The sequence below is a fragment of the Nanorana parkeri genome, unplaced genomic scaffold (genome assembly GCF_000935625.1).
Source record: "Nanorana parkeri isolate BGI_ZX_2015 unplaced genomic scaffold, ASM93562v1 scaffold333, whole genome shotgun sequence".
In the NCBI taxonomy this organism is placed as follows: Eukaryota; Metazoa; Chordata; class Amphibia; order Anura; family Dicroglossidae; genus Nanorana; species Nanorana parkeri.
Genome location: NW_017306601.1, coordinates 890,377 through 907,013, shown reverse-complemented (window position 1 = coordinate 907,013; position 16,637 = coordinate 890,377). Strand labels below are relative to the sequence as shown.

Sequence of the window (16,637 nt, the reverse complement as noted above, 5' to 3'; positions counted from 1 at the left end):
TTATAAAGAGCCATTTTGTGTCCTGCTCGAGGACAGGGTGATCCTACGGCCCTCTCCGGACTTTAGGCCCAAGGTTGCCTCTGCCTTCCATTCGGATTGGGAGGTCATCCTGCCCGGCTGTAACACTCTGCAGCAGCATACAGGGGGAGACCAATTGCTCGCTCTGGATCTGGTCGCCCTGATACGGGAGTATTTACAGAGGACTAGTGCCTTCCGCAGATCGGATAGGTTATTCGTACTGCCTCGAGGGGCAAGGAGAGGTTTGCAGGCATCACCAAAGATCCTATCTACATGGATTCAAGCGACAATCAAATCAACTTATACTAATCAGGGCCTTACTCCTCCAGTAGAAGTTCGGGCACATTCGACGAGAGGGGTGTCTACGTCCTGGGCATCATACGCCAAGGTCTCAATTGAGGACATCTGCAAGACCGCCAGGTGGTCTTCGCACAACACATTTGTACGGCATTACAAATTGGACGTGGCAGCGTCCCTGTGGGCCAACTTTGGCTCAGCTGTACTTTTCTGCTCTGTCACAATAAACGCTTTGTATTGCAGCATATCGGGGTGCAGTTTGGTGTTTATTCGTAATATTTCCCGCCCATGAGGGAGTTTGCTTGCTATATCCCGTAGGTATGCCGACATGATACGTTTATAGGCAAATTAGCTATAATTTCGCGCTGAAGTTGCTAGAGGGCCAGACCATTATAAATAGGGAAGCAGGTTGTTTACCACGACAGTAGAAGTGATTTTTTTTTCTGAAGATATGGGTAAACAACTCGATTTAAAAGCCTTTGAATGTAGGATGATTGTTGGCGCTCGGAGCCATGGAGCGAGTATCAGCAAAACAGCAGAATTTGTTAAATGTTCAAGAGCAGCTGTTGTTAAAGTGTTTAAAGACTGGACTGTCAGCCGAAAATCTGGGTTTGAACGTGCGAATTGTGGCCGTCAGCGACTAGTCAATGTTAGGGCAGATTGGAGAGTGGCAAACCTGGTATAAGACAACAGAAGGGCAACAGTGCATCAAATTACTGCAGATCTTAATCAGGGATCCTCTCAAATGATCTTTGAACGCACACTGTTTGCCGTACACTGCATCGTATGGGATATGGAAGCCAAAGGCCTGTTCGAACGCATTTGCTGTCTGCAGTTAACAAGATAAAACGTCTCCAATTCGCACAGGAACACAAGGATTGGACAGTCGAGCATTGGAAAAAAGTCATGTGGTCCGATGAATCACATTTCCAGTTGCATCATGCAGATGGCAGAGTGAGAATTTGGAAAGTCACTGGTCGGACTTTTCCCTTCTTTAAACAAAACCACTTCTGGCAGAAACAAAAGTAATACAAGCAAAAAGGCCTACTGCAGCTTAGGAGGCTAACTAACAGTAGTATCCCTCACTACTTCCTACTGGAGGGGCTATGCCAGCCTCCAGTATAAATGGACATGCATAGAAAAATCACAGTCCGTTACATACAGTTTTTCTGCCAGACCTTATTCCACAGACATTCAGACGCTCTCTAGTCTGTCTCTGCATCCACCCAGGGCAGCCCAGAAGATCTCTCTCTGAGCTCTCTACCTCTCTCACTCACTATCAGGTGCAGGCTAATTAATAGAGAGAGGAGGTGTACCTGTTGGGGCAAGGCTTTATATATATATATATATATATACATACACACACACACATACAGATATATACACCCATACACACACATATACACACACAGAAATCCTACATGTTTTTGATCTGACTTGCACTTTTCCTGGACGTGAACTTTTAACAGCTCCTAATCAAAAATTCAAAAGATCAAGTGCAAGGCTTTATCTGACAAACACTTCCATTTAAACCTATTTGAATCTTCTCAGGACTCTTTTCATCTGCCCTCATTTCACAGCATGTTGCTTAATTTACAGAAAGAATGATCTTGCAACTCAGGCTCCATAAAATGCACAACTTCTCTATGTAGCCTGATGTCCACAAGCTAGAAAATGTTAATTTCAACAATATAACCTTTTAGAAAATGGTCATAGGTTATAATCTACTCTGCAATGTAGACACATTAATGGCATAGCAAGGACAAGTTGATGACCATTTTGACTGGTTTGATGCAGACTGACTGCTTACTGGGTATCTTATGAACTACTTTACATTAACAAGCATAACCCAAGACTATAATGCATTGATTTTACTTTTTCACAGATTTAACTAATAACATCAACTGATGTATATATGCATAAAGCTATACAACCTGTACAGTAAGCTCTGCTTTACTATTCTAGCTTATATAATGACTTTCACTAATGTCTTCATCAGCAAGGCAGAACTCAGATCTTCCCCATTCTTGGAACATGTCCAGGTTGAATATTGATGAATGCAGGAAACCTGTTGTAATCAAATGTTTCTTTTTTTGTTCTCATTTGGAAATATAACAGACCTCCTTACTACAGTTTTCATAAAGGAACAACATTGTATAACCATTTATGTTGTATCCTTGTATTGAATATAAATTATACTGGAATAAAGACTTTTTAAAGCAGTTTTGCTAAGACAAAAACTCGAAAAGGCTTCATCCCAAATAATGAGCCGATGAGTGGCAATGTAGATAAAAGTCATTATATAATCATATATAAAGTAATTGATGAGTAACAACAAAACCTGCCAGGGTAGAGAGCCCTCAAGCCTTTAACACTTTAAAACAAGTCAACCCTCATATTCCTATGCTCACAGGTTCACATTTATACACATGCTAAGAAGAAACCTGTATGATCAAAACAGATCTCCAACCAACCCAAAAATCAATCTTCCCAGAATCCTCCACTCCTGGTCAATATGTATTTTGTTTTAGGAAATATACCAACAATGTTATCGGCATCTACCCCCCTGCCTGATTGGCAACAAGCTTTGTCTATCTAGAGCCAAAGCCAGCTGAGCCCACACCGTCCCCTGTTTGTCCCTCCAATAAGGTCTGGAGGAACAGAGTGGGGAGGGGGAATTCCTGCATGGAGCAGTGACTGATAGTCACTGCTCTCTGCAGGAAGAAGACCATGAACTGAGCAATTTGCAGTTCATTATCCCTCAGCACTCAATCTATAGAACTGGCATGTGACACCTGCAGTGTCACACACCAGCTCAAAGTATTGGGAAGAACACATTTTACCCTCCCAATACTTTTCTTTTATATGCGCCTACCTGTTTGAAGATCATGTACCTGGTTTTCTTCTTCTAAAAAAGTTTTATAAGGCTGTTATGTGTCTTGTTGGATATAACAGTGCATGCCAAACACATGTTACAAGCATGTCTATACAACCCATTTGCGTGTGTTGGAGACATTCCTTTTTTCATTTTGCCACATGTAGTCATTTTGTTCTCTGCAGGTTCATTTCCATAATCTTTATTCTACTGAGTTTCTAAATCTAATGCTGTTTGTGTACCCTAACTGAAAATTATATTTTCTCCAGTCAAATCACATCCACCTCTAGGCAGTCCACTCCTACAAATTTAAAGTTAATGATGGATGATTTTCATTCTTTTATATGTGCCATTAGGTTGAAGGATGTGATCTTTATTTGCTAGAATTTAGAAGTTCACATATCACTCCCCATTCAAGTATCAGGATTGGCTCACTGTTTCTGTGATCAAAAATATATATTACACACAATTCAACAAGGAGATTAACAATGTGTTTTACAGAGATACCCATGCAACCTGCGGTAACAAACAGCAACAAGACAAATATGTCTGTCAAAGTTTTATCTATTGCCATTTTCTATTTAACCTCTGATACAGATGAGTGCTACCTTGCCAGCAATAAATGGTTACACCTTCTGCAAGTTTATATATTACGGTCTATTCTAAATGAATAGCATTTCAAATTAAAGACAAATTAGTCTGATGAAATCTGGATTGATGGCACCAACTTCCTTCTATGTGTAGAAAAATCACTCACAGCTTGCACTGTCGCTGCTCCCACAAGTAGCTTTTTGTAATATAAATGTATTCTTTTATAAAATTAAATGGAATCTATAGTTTTTTTTTGTATATATACTCAGTCATGAATGTGATCAGCAGTATAAAAATGTGTGCATGTGCATTAAAAAAGCCCCATAACACCCCTTGTCTTCCTAATCAAAAGAATAAATGTCATCGCAAATCTCTGATTCAGAATACTGCCCAGGGCAAGGGGGTGGTGTGGGACTCACTTAAAGTGAGGTTATTCTTTAATAGCATATGTAGCGCAGCCGAGTAATTGTGTTTTGCTAGATCACTGTCTCAGAGCAAGTCTTCAGTCTGATCAGACTACATAGCTTACAGTTTAACTGTAGGTATTAACTTAAAGGGACTCTGCCCCTTTATCTATTACAGAGTGTTTCAAGAGCCCACCCTTGCACACACTATTAGTCATCTTTGGCACACTGCCCCCACTACATTGCTCTGTCAGAGCCCCCCAAAATACTAAGTGTTTCTGGTTATGGGGAGCATGTGATCTCCTTCCAGGATGCAGTACTCAGGACTAGTGGCCAATCACCAAGCTTGAACACTCATGTGAGGAGTAGAATTACATCATCGGCTGTGCAAGCTCTAACACCATCCAACATTGCACTCAGGGTTTGACTCCCATCTTTCAAAAGACCCGGTCACTTTGTCCTGAATGGGCGAAGTGACAATGGAGTTTATTTACCAAAGGAGTAAAACAATGATTTTATTTTAATTCCCTCACACATGATGAAATATTTAAAGTGAACACAGCTTCACCTCTTTCAATAACATCCACTCTGAAAGGGGAAAATTCACTATGCTTGGTAAACTTTATATGTTCCTTTAGTATATCAACCCCAGTGTCCCTTTGAGGTAAGTACTGACTGAAATTGCATATTACTTTCCTTTTGATTTGTTTTTATTTGTAAAGGAGAAATACATTGTGCCTTATAACAAACAACATTTATCAGAAAGTTTTATGAAAACTGCAGAACTGGGAACAACATAGCTATTGCCTACAGCAAGAAATCTGATTTTGACTTTTATTTTTAAAATCAAACCAAGTTTACCTTGATTCGGACCCCAAAGAGGTAACTTTGGGAATCCAAAAAATTATTTTGGCATCCTCTTTGGTGTTCCAGATAACAGGTAGTGTACATGAATTTGGAAGATGAGACAATAATGGGGTAAGGAAGCCTGAGTGACACCCTCTGGATGTGCTCTCTGCTAAATACATATTAAGGCATAGACCTAGAACTAATATATGAGGATATAGTGGTCCTGTCCATCATATTCAGCCAGTTTGAAGCTGTCTCTAATAAATGTAATAAAGTGTAGCATGTCATTTCATCCTTCACCACTGCTGTGTTTGTTTTCTTTATTGTCACCTTGATTGGGTTTTCTTAGTATAGAAGGTAGGCATTGAGATAAAGCTTACATCAAAAGTGTTGTCTCAATATATATATTTGTATATATTAAATGCCTTATACTAATATTTATAGGTATTCAAATCATTCTTTTTATATGCTTTACAGTATTTGCCTAATCTGAGTCTTTTGTGATTGAGCAATTATGTATACTTAGTACCAGGAAATGGATCTTTCTTCCATAAAACATGTATCAAGTCTGCTTGATAAATACTACATGGAAAATGTGAAATTGTATATCCTCCCAGGGCCTACACTTCAGGCACTGAACCATAGGAGTTTAATAACATATTCTGACATTATCATTTTATTCAATGTATTGTCATGGTCCAGGGTATAAAATATGAAAGAGAGGGCAGAAACAGCTCAAAGGCAATGGGCAACTATTTAAAGATGCTAGAGACTGCAAATCCTAAATTAGTTTTAAAATACATGCACAGATTAACTAACAGAACAATGGTGCACTTTACTTTAGATACAGGAGCACATCTTCCTTCATCACAATAAAGGAAACCTATGCTTAAGGAGGTCTGTAGGTTCCCTGATTACTTTTGAATATGCTAGTTGCCTGGCTGCCATACTGATCCAGCATCTTCAGTGATTTTTAAAGTGATACTAAACTCAAGAGTTAAATCTAAAAAATGCATTTAAGTACGCTATCAACAAAAATGCAGCTTATTTGTGTATCACTGTAATGTTCCCCGGGTTCCTGGCTCCTCCCGACTGCGTTCCAGGCTGGGGCGCATCGGCCGGGGTGACCGCCGCAGGCCTCCTCCCCCTTGACCGAAGCTACTGTGCGTTCCAAGCTGGAACGCGGAAGTAGCCCACGGCCGCGTGACGTCACCAACCTGCCTCGAACCTCTCCTCACGGATCCTTACAGCTCCCCAGCAGCCAGCCTCCACTGGACTCCTCTTGCGTGCAGCTGATCTCTCATACCACCAAACCGCAAGTATCTGATATATCTACTCTGCAATTGTCTCGGCTCATATACACTGCCCTCTGGTGGAGACTTTGGGTATCACCTCTCTTCCTTGCAATACAATTGTCATATTTGCTGTGTAAAGGGGATTGCTGCTGTTATCCGTCTTAGAGACTATATCATCCGCTTATACCACAATTCCAGATAGGAATACCAAGATCAGGGTTATAAATTAATAATCTTTAACCTACTCGCCTGTTACTACTGATTATTGCTAGCGGTCCATGATGACTAAATCCCCAACTCTCCGTTTATGATTGAGAGAGCCGCCGGGGATTTTAGCCTGACAACCGCACTAATCACACAGTTGGAACCGCAGCTGTGATCCACCATACACTTCCAAAGCCAGGCCCTGACAATCACTCAGCTGTAGATCGCCAAATCATCTCTGAATTTGTGCTGACACTGTCCTTCCTTCTGGAGAGTGGCTACTTTTGTTCTCCATGGTCCTTGTGTGTGTCGTAAAGTAGCCACCGCTCCATGCTCAAACCTGTGATTGACTAAAATCTTAATACAAATTAGTAAACTAAATGTAAGCTTGTAATCCATCACGGGAGTGAGCTTGGAGTGGTGGCTAATATAGTGGTGGCTACTATACAACTATACAACACACACAGGGACCATGAAGAACAAAAGTACCCACCATCGAGAAGGAAGAACAGTGTCAGCATCAATTCAGAAATGTCTTGAGGATCTACAGCTGAGTGATGCACAAATAAGACACATTTTTGTTAATAGGTAAGGTACTAGAATGCATTTCTAAGGTTTAACTCCTGAGTTTAGTATCACTTTTAAGCTGCAAACGTAAAACTAGTATGAGGATCATGTGGTCTGACTAATCTAAAACTTCACTTTCTGTCGTGTATACAGTTCAAAAGAAGTCAGGTAGCCTGACGCACAATTTAGAAGACTGTGTCCTGTTCTGCAGACATGATATTAATAAAATAAAGAGAGTTCAGGGAAGGGCAACATAATTGATTTTGATGGATAATAAAACATATCACAAGACTCCAGGTGTTTTGTTTATGTACAGCTTCAACGGAAAAAAGGAAGGAGTTTGATTGAAACCTTTACATACATTGAGGTGAAATAGGTTCAGTAGTGCAAATATGAAGCCGAAAGCAAGAACATGGGTGTATGACCTAAAGCTAGCCAAGTAAGGTTAGAAAGCAATATTTTACCCAAAGGGTAGTGGATGCTTCTAACAGACTTTCAGCAAAGGTAGTGAATTAGATTTTAAAAAAGACAATAATTCACCTGGTCTTTTCTATGGTCCTATGAACTGGTCAAGGGCAGCCAACATATTTTTATTGGTAAAGGCACATGAAGTACTTTAGAGCAGATCTGTATCTTAATTCAAATGACCATAGTTAAAATATAGCGAATTAATGCAGCCAACTATATTGGATTAATGTGTCCCCAATGGAAAAATTCCCCTCACCTCCTGTTGCAGAAACAACTGGTTCCTATTACTTTCTGTCTCAGTGATAATAGTGACCAGGAAAAAAAAGAACGGTTATAGCAGTTCTTTCCTACAATGTATCTAAACCTAAAAAGAAAAGTTGATTTTTGATACACTTTAATGGCAAGAAGCAAACATACTTCTACTACATTGTGACTGCACACTTTATATTCCCTTGTTTAAAATGAAATAAAGGGTATAAAGACTAATTATCAAAAAACAAAAAAAAGATTAATATCACTTCAAGCTCCACGTATAATTTCATCACAAGATTTATAACCTAATTTTACTGCCAAACTACACGGCTTATATTTTTACTTGTATCCATTTCTTTAGAAGAGCTAATCTAAAACATATCTCAGACAACTTGAAAATGATGTGCGTATGCAGTGCTTTCCAAACACCATCTTTTAGCACAGATTGCCAGGCTGTTCTTCATTTTTAAACAGCGAGGAATAGTAAATGATGTAAAAAGTTACACTTCTCAAAGGATTCTCATTGCTTCCAGACATCGCAGCGCACCTGAAGCTTTGGCACAGCAGTGGTGTAAAAGCTGTAAGCAAGTCATCCCTGTGGGATATCTGATTCTTCAGTCTCCAGACTCTCGCCTCTCCAATCACAGATAGATTGCTTTCTGACAGAAAAAAACAGTGTTGCTGGTGCTTGGATTTGAAATGCATGGCTGTTGTTATCACTACATTATTTAAGTCATATTGTTTAGCATGCTATCAACTAAGCTTCATTTTGAGGAACTTTTTTTTTGGCTAAGCAGTCTTTTCTGTTTAATACGTGCCACTAGATGGAACATCAGAAAAAGAATAAGGCTGAAAGGCATGAAAGAACAATAAAAGGGTTGCAATTATTCGACTATTTCATTCTGGAATATCACACATTAAAACTACCTAATAAAATAGATAATAAAGTAGAGTACAATCCTACTTCTGAACTTATTCTCAGGAATAAATGTAAAAAGCAGAAATGTCACCAAAATAATTGTCTACATCCACATCTAATTTTGACCCATTCTGATTTTTTACTAATTTTCATTTGAGATCTTGGAGATAATTTGTAAAACTCCAAACTCATTCACCAGGCTGGATTAATTAACGTTAGCAGCAACAACCACTATGTTTTTAACATGGTATATGTTATATTAGCATGTTCAACAGATGAATGTGTGATGATTTTTCATACATTTAGAAGGTTCCAATTAAGGACATTGTCCATCCTTGGAAATTATCTTTAAGTTTATATTTAAATATAATGGAAGGAGTTGTAAGATTCCTCTCTAGAAGAATGTATCCCATAATATATAAAAGCAGTTATACATTATGCCAAATTCTGTTAATCCATGGTCTGAATCAGTTTAGTACAATTCCAGTAATTTTGCCATATTTTCTATTATGTCATCTGCTTTCCATACAGATAGGAAAAGGCAGCGTGCTGCTGCATCTACATTTGAGTGCATCAGAACTTACAGGGTTGTTGAACTATAGCCTTCCATTAAAAATATGTGCTACAGCAGTTCTACCCTTACAGTTTCCCATTCATCCCCTTTCAAAGTCTTACAATTACTTGTGAATCCTACCAGTAAAGTCTACCTCATGCAGCATCCTATGATGGGAAGACAATGCTGCTGCACTGCTCCCAAATAGTAGGACAGTGGACAATGTCAGCATGAATTCAGAGATGATTTGAAGATCTACAGCTGAGTGATACACACATAAGCCAACCAATCAGCTTCTCTCCAGTTTGTTCAAGTAAGTTTTGAAAATGAAGAGAGAAGCTGATTGGTTGCCATGCACAGTTGCTCTGGATTCTGCTTGCTCCAGTTTCGATAGATCCCTCACTGTGTGGTGTCACTGGGGATGTGCGGGGGTCATCCGGGGATTTGTGGGGTCACCAGGGATGTGCGGAGAGCACGTGTGCGGTGACACCATACAATCTCTGGTGACCCCGCACATCCCCGGTGACCCCGCACAATCTCTGGTGACCCCGCACATCCCCGGTGACACCACATAGTGGGGTGAGCTATCGAAACTGGAGCAGGCAAAATCTAGAGCAGCTGTGCATGGCAACCTATCAGCTTCTCTCTTTCATTTTCAAATCTTACTTGAACAAACTGGAGAGAAGCTGATTGGTTTGAGGAACCTGGATTTGCAGGGTTATCGGAGATATGCGGGGTCACCAGAGATGTGCGGGGTCACCAGAGATGTGCTCCCCGCACATCCCCGGTGACACTGCACAGTGGGGGGATCTATTGAAACTGGAGAAGGCAAAATCTGGTGCAGCTGTGCATGGCAGCCAATCAGCTTCTCTCTCTCATTTTCAAATCTTAACGGAACAAACTGAAGAGAGAAGCTGATTGGTTGCTATGAGCAATGGCTCCAGATTCTGTTCACTCCAATTTTAATCAATTACCCCCCAATGTCTTTTTATCTGTTCTAGCAGTCATATCTGTAAATGAGAAGAATGGTGGGGGGAGAGGAGGGGGGACATTGGGGGACCTGGACTTGGGGCAGCAGAGAATAAATGTGACCCAGGATAAGGGGAAGAGATCGGAGAGAGACACAGGACACAGAGAGAAGTCTATAGAAAAGGACAAGTGACAGGAGATTCTAACACAGGGGCTCTGAGAAGCTGTGCTGATGACTCATCTCTGCTCTCTGCTCTCTCAGAGGGGAGGGGGGGTGGAGGGGGGAAACAGCTGATTGCAGTTTAGCAATAACAACCCGACCCTCTGAGAGACGGATTGAATATATTGTGGAGGGAATTTTGGACTTCTAGGCCTCTGGCCTGTAAAATAATCTATAAAATAAAGTATGAAAAACAGCCATGTGACTCCTGAGAATACACACACATGTACATCCCCCCTGCACCTCCACATTACCACCAAAAACTCAAAATCACTTACAAAGGTGGACATGTCCTTTAAGGTTTAACTCCTGTGTTTACTGTCACTTTAATGCAGATCAACTCTTAGGCCTTGTTTACACCAAGCGCGTTCCAGGAGCAGAGCAGTTATAGACCGGAGCAAAACTGTGTCCAATGTATTCCAATGGTATTTTTAGCTCCAGTTCACATCACAGGCAGCAGGCCCTATTTTACCTGCTCTGGATCTGCTCTGGAACGCATGCAAACGCATCAAAAATGCATGCAAATGCCTGGAACGCACTGAAAGGCCATTTTAAACTAAAACAAATATATTTTTTAACCAAAAACAGCCTGGAACGCATCAAAAACGTGGCAAAACCCACTGCACTGCATGTGCAGAAACTCATGCAGATCTGATCTGCATTTGGTGTGAACAAGGCCTCAATATGAACAATTCACATTTCATTGAGGTCCCCTTTCCCCACCCAGCAGTTGCCTAAGCCTTCTATATGCATCTTGAGGTAATCAGGCTTTCCTTCACCTTAACTGTCCAGCCTATCCAGGTAGCAGGAGACCTAATAACATTAAACTCAAAAGATGCATCTAGAAGGCCTATGCCAGAAAGTACTGGGGAACCAATTATTTTATAATCGCTGTCCAAACGTAAGATTTTTGTACACTGTGTTGCATTTTAACAATGTGGCCACTGAATGTACTATTCAAGTTTAATTTTACATAACCCTGCATTTGACTAGAAGTTTGAAGCAAGCAAAGGTTCACTTAATTGCATTTCACTTCCCAAACTGTTAAGTAGTGAAGTAAAGTGCAGCAGAATAAATGGACGTGTACTTCACGTATCCAATCACATTGAAGAAGAGTCCTTTTGTTCATGGTTGGATGCTCAAATTTCACACAGACGAACTGTAGTTGACTTTTGCACATTTCCCTCACTTAAATAATCAGCTCCATAGTGTCTTTTTACACTATGGACCAAATTAAAATGAAAGTTTTGGGCGCTTTTAGTAACATTTTCCATTTTCGGCAGTTCTAGACAACAGTTTGCAATCTGTTTGTTAAGACATAAACCAAAGGCATACCACATTTATGAATGTTACAAACACTTTTAGAAACAAAGCTTTAATGTCATACTTTGAGTTAAATGACATAAAAACTGAGATAATAAAATTAACTGTACCTTATTGGGTTGTCCATCCTTGACACAGTTAAGAATGCTGCCAGATTGGCTGTATAAGAGGAACACACAATAAGGGTAAAAAGCCACCAGCTGCCCATCACAATCCGCATTGCCACAGAATTTGCCACAGATTCTCCACCTAAGCATATAAGATAAGCCAATATTAATAAAAATATTTAAAATAATTCACCTGTAAAAAAATGTAGAAGGAAAAATAAAACAATTAGAAAGAATCCATAAAAGCCATGAGTACACAATTGTTACTTGTTCCAAGTAATGAGGAGTCGTGTTTTATAAGAGAGGCCATCTCTCATTGGGTTACATACTATGACCTAAAGACATTTGTACTCAATGAAGCATGGAATTAAATATCTGCACATGAGATGATGGAGGCCACAAGGTTATGAGAAAGGTGCTTGAAAGGAAAGTTTATTTTTAATTTTAAAAATAAGTGTTTGTACTTTACAAAGCAATACGATTGTAAACAGTAAACTTAAACCTGCACACATACGTCCATTTAAATAAGTTAACCTCTTGCCATCCGCCCGTTAAGAAAAAAACGGACGGACGGCTGACTCCTATCTGCGGGTTGCCGTCGTCAGACGGCATTTTTTTCCTGCTCGCGCACGCTAGGGAGGCGCGCACGGGCAGGAAAGACCCGCTTGTTACTACAGCCGTTAACGGCTGTTTCACATACAACCGATCAGCGGCTCTATAGCCGCTGATCGGTTGTATGGCGTGAATTTCGGAGCCCCCCCCGCGCGATCGCGGGTGCCGCCATCTCCCCCCTCCTGACCCCTCACCTTTAATCCCGGGATCCGCTGCCCCATCAGCGGCCCGGTACCGGCTCGGGAGGGCATCAGGAGGAGGAGGGAGGGAGATCAGCTCCTTGCTGTTCTCCCTCCGTAGTGTGAATGCAGAAGTGATGTGTATTACATCACTTCCGCATTCACCTGTCAGTCATCTGGCTCCTATGCCAGATAGAAGAAGCTGATGAAGCAAATCTGTGCTTCATCAGCTTCTTTTGGGGTCTCCAGGTGACATTAGGGGTCTAGGGACCCCTAATGTCTCCATAAAGAGGACCTGTCAGTGTACCTGTGCTATTATATAGGGGGATGGTATCCCCCTATATAATAGCAATAACAATAAGTGTAAAAAAAAAAATCTATATAAATAAAAAAAGTTAAAAAAAATAAAAGTCACAAACAAAAAAAGTTTAAAAAAATAACAGGTCACAAATAAAAAAAAGTAAACCCCCCCCCAATGTTTAAGTCCCCCCACCTTCGTTTACGCACATTTAAACGTAAATATGCGTCGCATGCGCCAGCACGCGAAAATGACAATTGCGCTACACATGTTACATATCGCCGCGAACGTCGCAGTGAAAGCAATCATTTTAGGGCCATCAATCACTGATAACACTAAACTGATGAGCGGTAAAAGCTTTTAATGCGTCGCCTATGGCCAATTTTGGGTAATTTAGTTTTTTTGAGGTTTCGCGCGCGTGCGCAATTTTAAGGCTTGACATGTTTAGTGTCTCTTTACCCGACTAGACCCCGTCTTTTATATTTTACCAAAAAATTGGGAAATTATAAATGTTTTAGAATTTAATATAGGGGAAACTGTTTTTTTTTTTAAAAAATCTGTAATTTTTCCTTCATATATAAAAAAATAAAAACCCCAGTGGTGAATAAATACCACCAAAAGAAAGCTCTATCTGTCCCCAAAAAAAGGGTATAAAATTCATTTCAGTACAGCGCTGCATGACGGAATAAATGTCAGTCAAAGTACCGCAGCGCTGAATACTGAAAAATGGCCTGGATGGGAAGGGGGTTTAACACCGCGGATGTCAACTGGTTAAAGTAAAAACTGAAATAGGCTTTAAGGTATGGAATGTCGAGATGGAAATCAATGTGCCACAAGCAGGAAATGACTGGAGATAAGGGCTGTGTGTTTGGCATTATACTTCTCATATTATATTTTGTGATCTTAGAACACCATCATGAGCATCAGTCATTTTGAATCTGTTTATATGAGCAGCCCTGTAATAACTGTCTTCTGTGAGTTATTGATTTAGAACAGAGGTTGTCTAGAAAGGGAAGAACAAATCACTGAGGGAAATGAAAAAAAAAAAGAAGGGACCAGTAGGGGTGGTGATTTTTAGCAGAACAGTTTATACAAGATAATATTGTACAGAAGAGACACAATTTTTAGCTCTTTGAACACATTTATTTACCCAAACAGACCAAATGTAATGTAGAGTCAAAGGAAATCTCACCGCTCCAATTCTTTAGCCACCATCAGGACTCCCCAGGTGCTGGTCCAATAGGTGTGTCTCCACTTTAGAATGCAGCAGTATACGAACAGACTGCACTATCCAGAGAATTCCAATACTGCATTATTGAAATTCACAGCAAATCCAGTATATTAGTGAATAAAAATGAATAAAGCAATAAAATGCCAGCACTGCACGCCCCCAACCAAATTACAACCTCTCAGCTCTTTCAATAAAGTCTGCAGTATTGGAATTCTCTGGATAGTGAGACCAAATGTAATGTTTCAGATGGAATGTTATGTATCACAAATTTATCACAACTTAAAAAAATGAATTAAGATTTTTTTGAAAGATGTGTATAGTTATGCATCTGAGAAGACCTGCATGGGTCTAATTAAATAAGAAACCATCAGGGGAGTGGCCGAGCATGGTGGGCTAAGGACGTGCTGAACGGAGCGCTGCGACCCCAGGGCTCGTTTTAAGGGACTCTCTCACTACCTCTCCTCTCCCTCCCCCCCACCTCCCATACTGTTAATGGGCGAGTGGGGAGGGCCTGTAGATCCCGGTTGGTTTCTTAGGCCCCCTGCCTGTTATCGTGAGGTTTGAATGTTCTGGGTTCGTGGGAATTGTTTGATTTTTATGGACATGGAGAGGGGTGGTTATACCCTCTTTATCGAGCCCTGGTAGCATCTCTTGGATCGCTACCCCGACCACTTCCTCCCACATAGGTTACGCCTTCCCTGTACGGGATAGGCTGATTCTAGCTTTTGCTAGGTATTACCACACTAGAGGCAGATCTCGTATCCCGTTGTGGAATTTCCTCCTATACTGGACCCATGACCCCACTTTTTAACAATCCAGCCTTTCCTCCTGCTCTTCATAGAAGCTCATTTGGCCGGTGGACTAGGGAATCTCACAGAAGACTGGTGGTGGCCATGAGAGAACACACGTCAGATCCACCCGTCGGCAATATGTGGTTGACCAATAGGCAATTCCACTCCTTTGTGGCCTCCTTCCTTCAGCCGGAAGCTCTGGAGGCGGAGCCTACGGCTTTCGACTCTATTCTTCTACAATCCTCCCCCCCTACACACACCATCTCGATACTTTACTCTCTCCTCTCAGCTCTCTCCTCTTCGGAGCGTCCGAGTTATGTCCGGAGGTGGGAGAGTGAACTGAACCTCCCCATTAGCGAGGAGGAGTGGGGGAGATCTTTTGTTCTCTCACACTCCCTCTCCGTCGCAAGTAAAGCCCAGGAGAAAAACCTAAAAATTCTAACTAGATGGTATAGATGCCCTGCGGTGTTACACAGCTACTATCCTCAGGTTCCAGACTCATGCTGGCGTTGCCAAGCCTCACCCGGGGATATGACCCACATCTGGTGGAGCTGCCCTCCGATAAAGGCGTTCTGGCAACAGGTGCTGGACATCTACCACAGAGTGACAGGTTCCGAGACCGCTAATGACCCCAAGGTTACGCTGTTGAGTATGATACCAGGCTCCCTGAAATCGGTGAAACGGGGGCTATTGAGGCACTTCCTGACGGCGGCAAGGGCAGTCATTCCCCGCCACTGGCGCACGCCAGTAGTCCCATCCTTGGCGGAATGGACCCTGGAATTGGACCATATTGCGGACCTGGAGCGACTGTTTGCGGATGAGCATGACACCAGAGACAAATACACAGTCACTTGGTCTGTCTGGCTCGACTTCCGGGCCTCGGCTGGGTTCACGACTGAGATCCTCCCTTAAAAAGTCCTGGCGGTTGAGTGGTGCTGTAGAGGGGGGGGGGGCGCCTTGAAACCCTTCACTGTGGGCTCTCCACATGCAGTGTTCCCCCCTAGTGAGGTGACTCCTTACCCCCTGACCCTTCCGTGTCCCCCTGCTTTTTCTCCCCCTTCCATCCTTCGTTACTATTTTTCTACCTGTATATTCCCCCTATGTCTCTACGTTTCTGATACACTTTAGGCGTTATTATGGGACTTTATATATAGTGACATTCTCAGGATTTCAGTGAGCTGGTATAGGCCAATCTACCCTACTATTGATGTCTGCTTTATTAAGGCCTCCACTGTGGAGGCGACATGGCTGGAAGGCATAGGACAATAATGCTACTGTCCGCCCACTCACTGATTAGACGGAATAGAAGGTGTAGGTTTTACCCCGAATATACCATTGCCATATAACACGCTGTGTATCATGTAATCCTATGCAAATTCATGATGTTACGGGCTAATTATCCGCCTTGGATACTAGGCTCTGTGTATGTATATATGTCTGTTTGTAAAAACCTTTAATAAACACTTATTGGATTAAATAAGAAACCATCATGTCAATAATACATTCGCAATATGGAGTAGTATTTTGCAAACCTGTTTTTTGTGAACAAAAATAACTCTAATGGCATCTCTCATAACAGTGTACTACTTAGAAATGACTATATTTACCAGGGGTG

The 16,637-nt window shown here is 41.4% G+C and overlaps 1 protein-coding gene across 5 annotated transcripts in view; it reads right to left on the bottom strand.

Annotated features, from left to right (window-relative positions):
• The window catches only part of GRID1 (glutamate ionotropic receptor delta type subunit 1), a 941,602-nt gene that overhangs the window by 102,831 nt on the left and 822,134 nt on the right, over nt 1–16,637 (bottom strand). For all 5 annotated transcript variants that reach the window (XM_018558342.1, XM_018558343.1, XM_018558345.1 and 2 more), the window contains one exon: nt 11,915–12,053. In XM_018558342.1, coding sequence (XP_018413844.1) covers nt 11,915–12,053 — 139 coding nt within the window. The remainder of the gene's footprint in view (nt 1–11,914; nt 12,054–16,637) is intronic.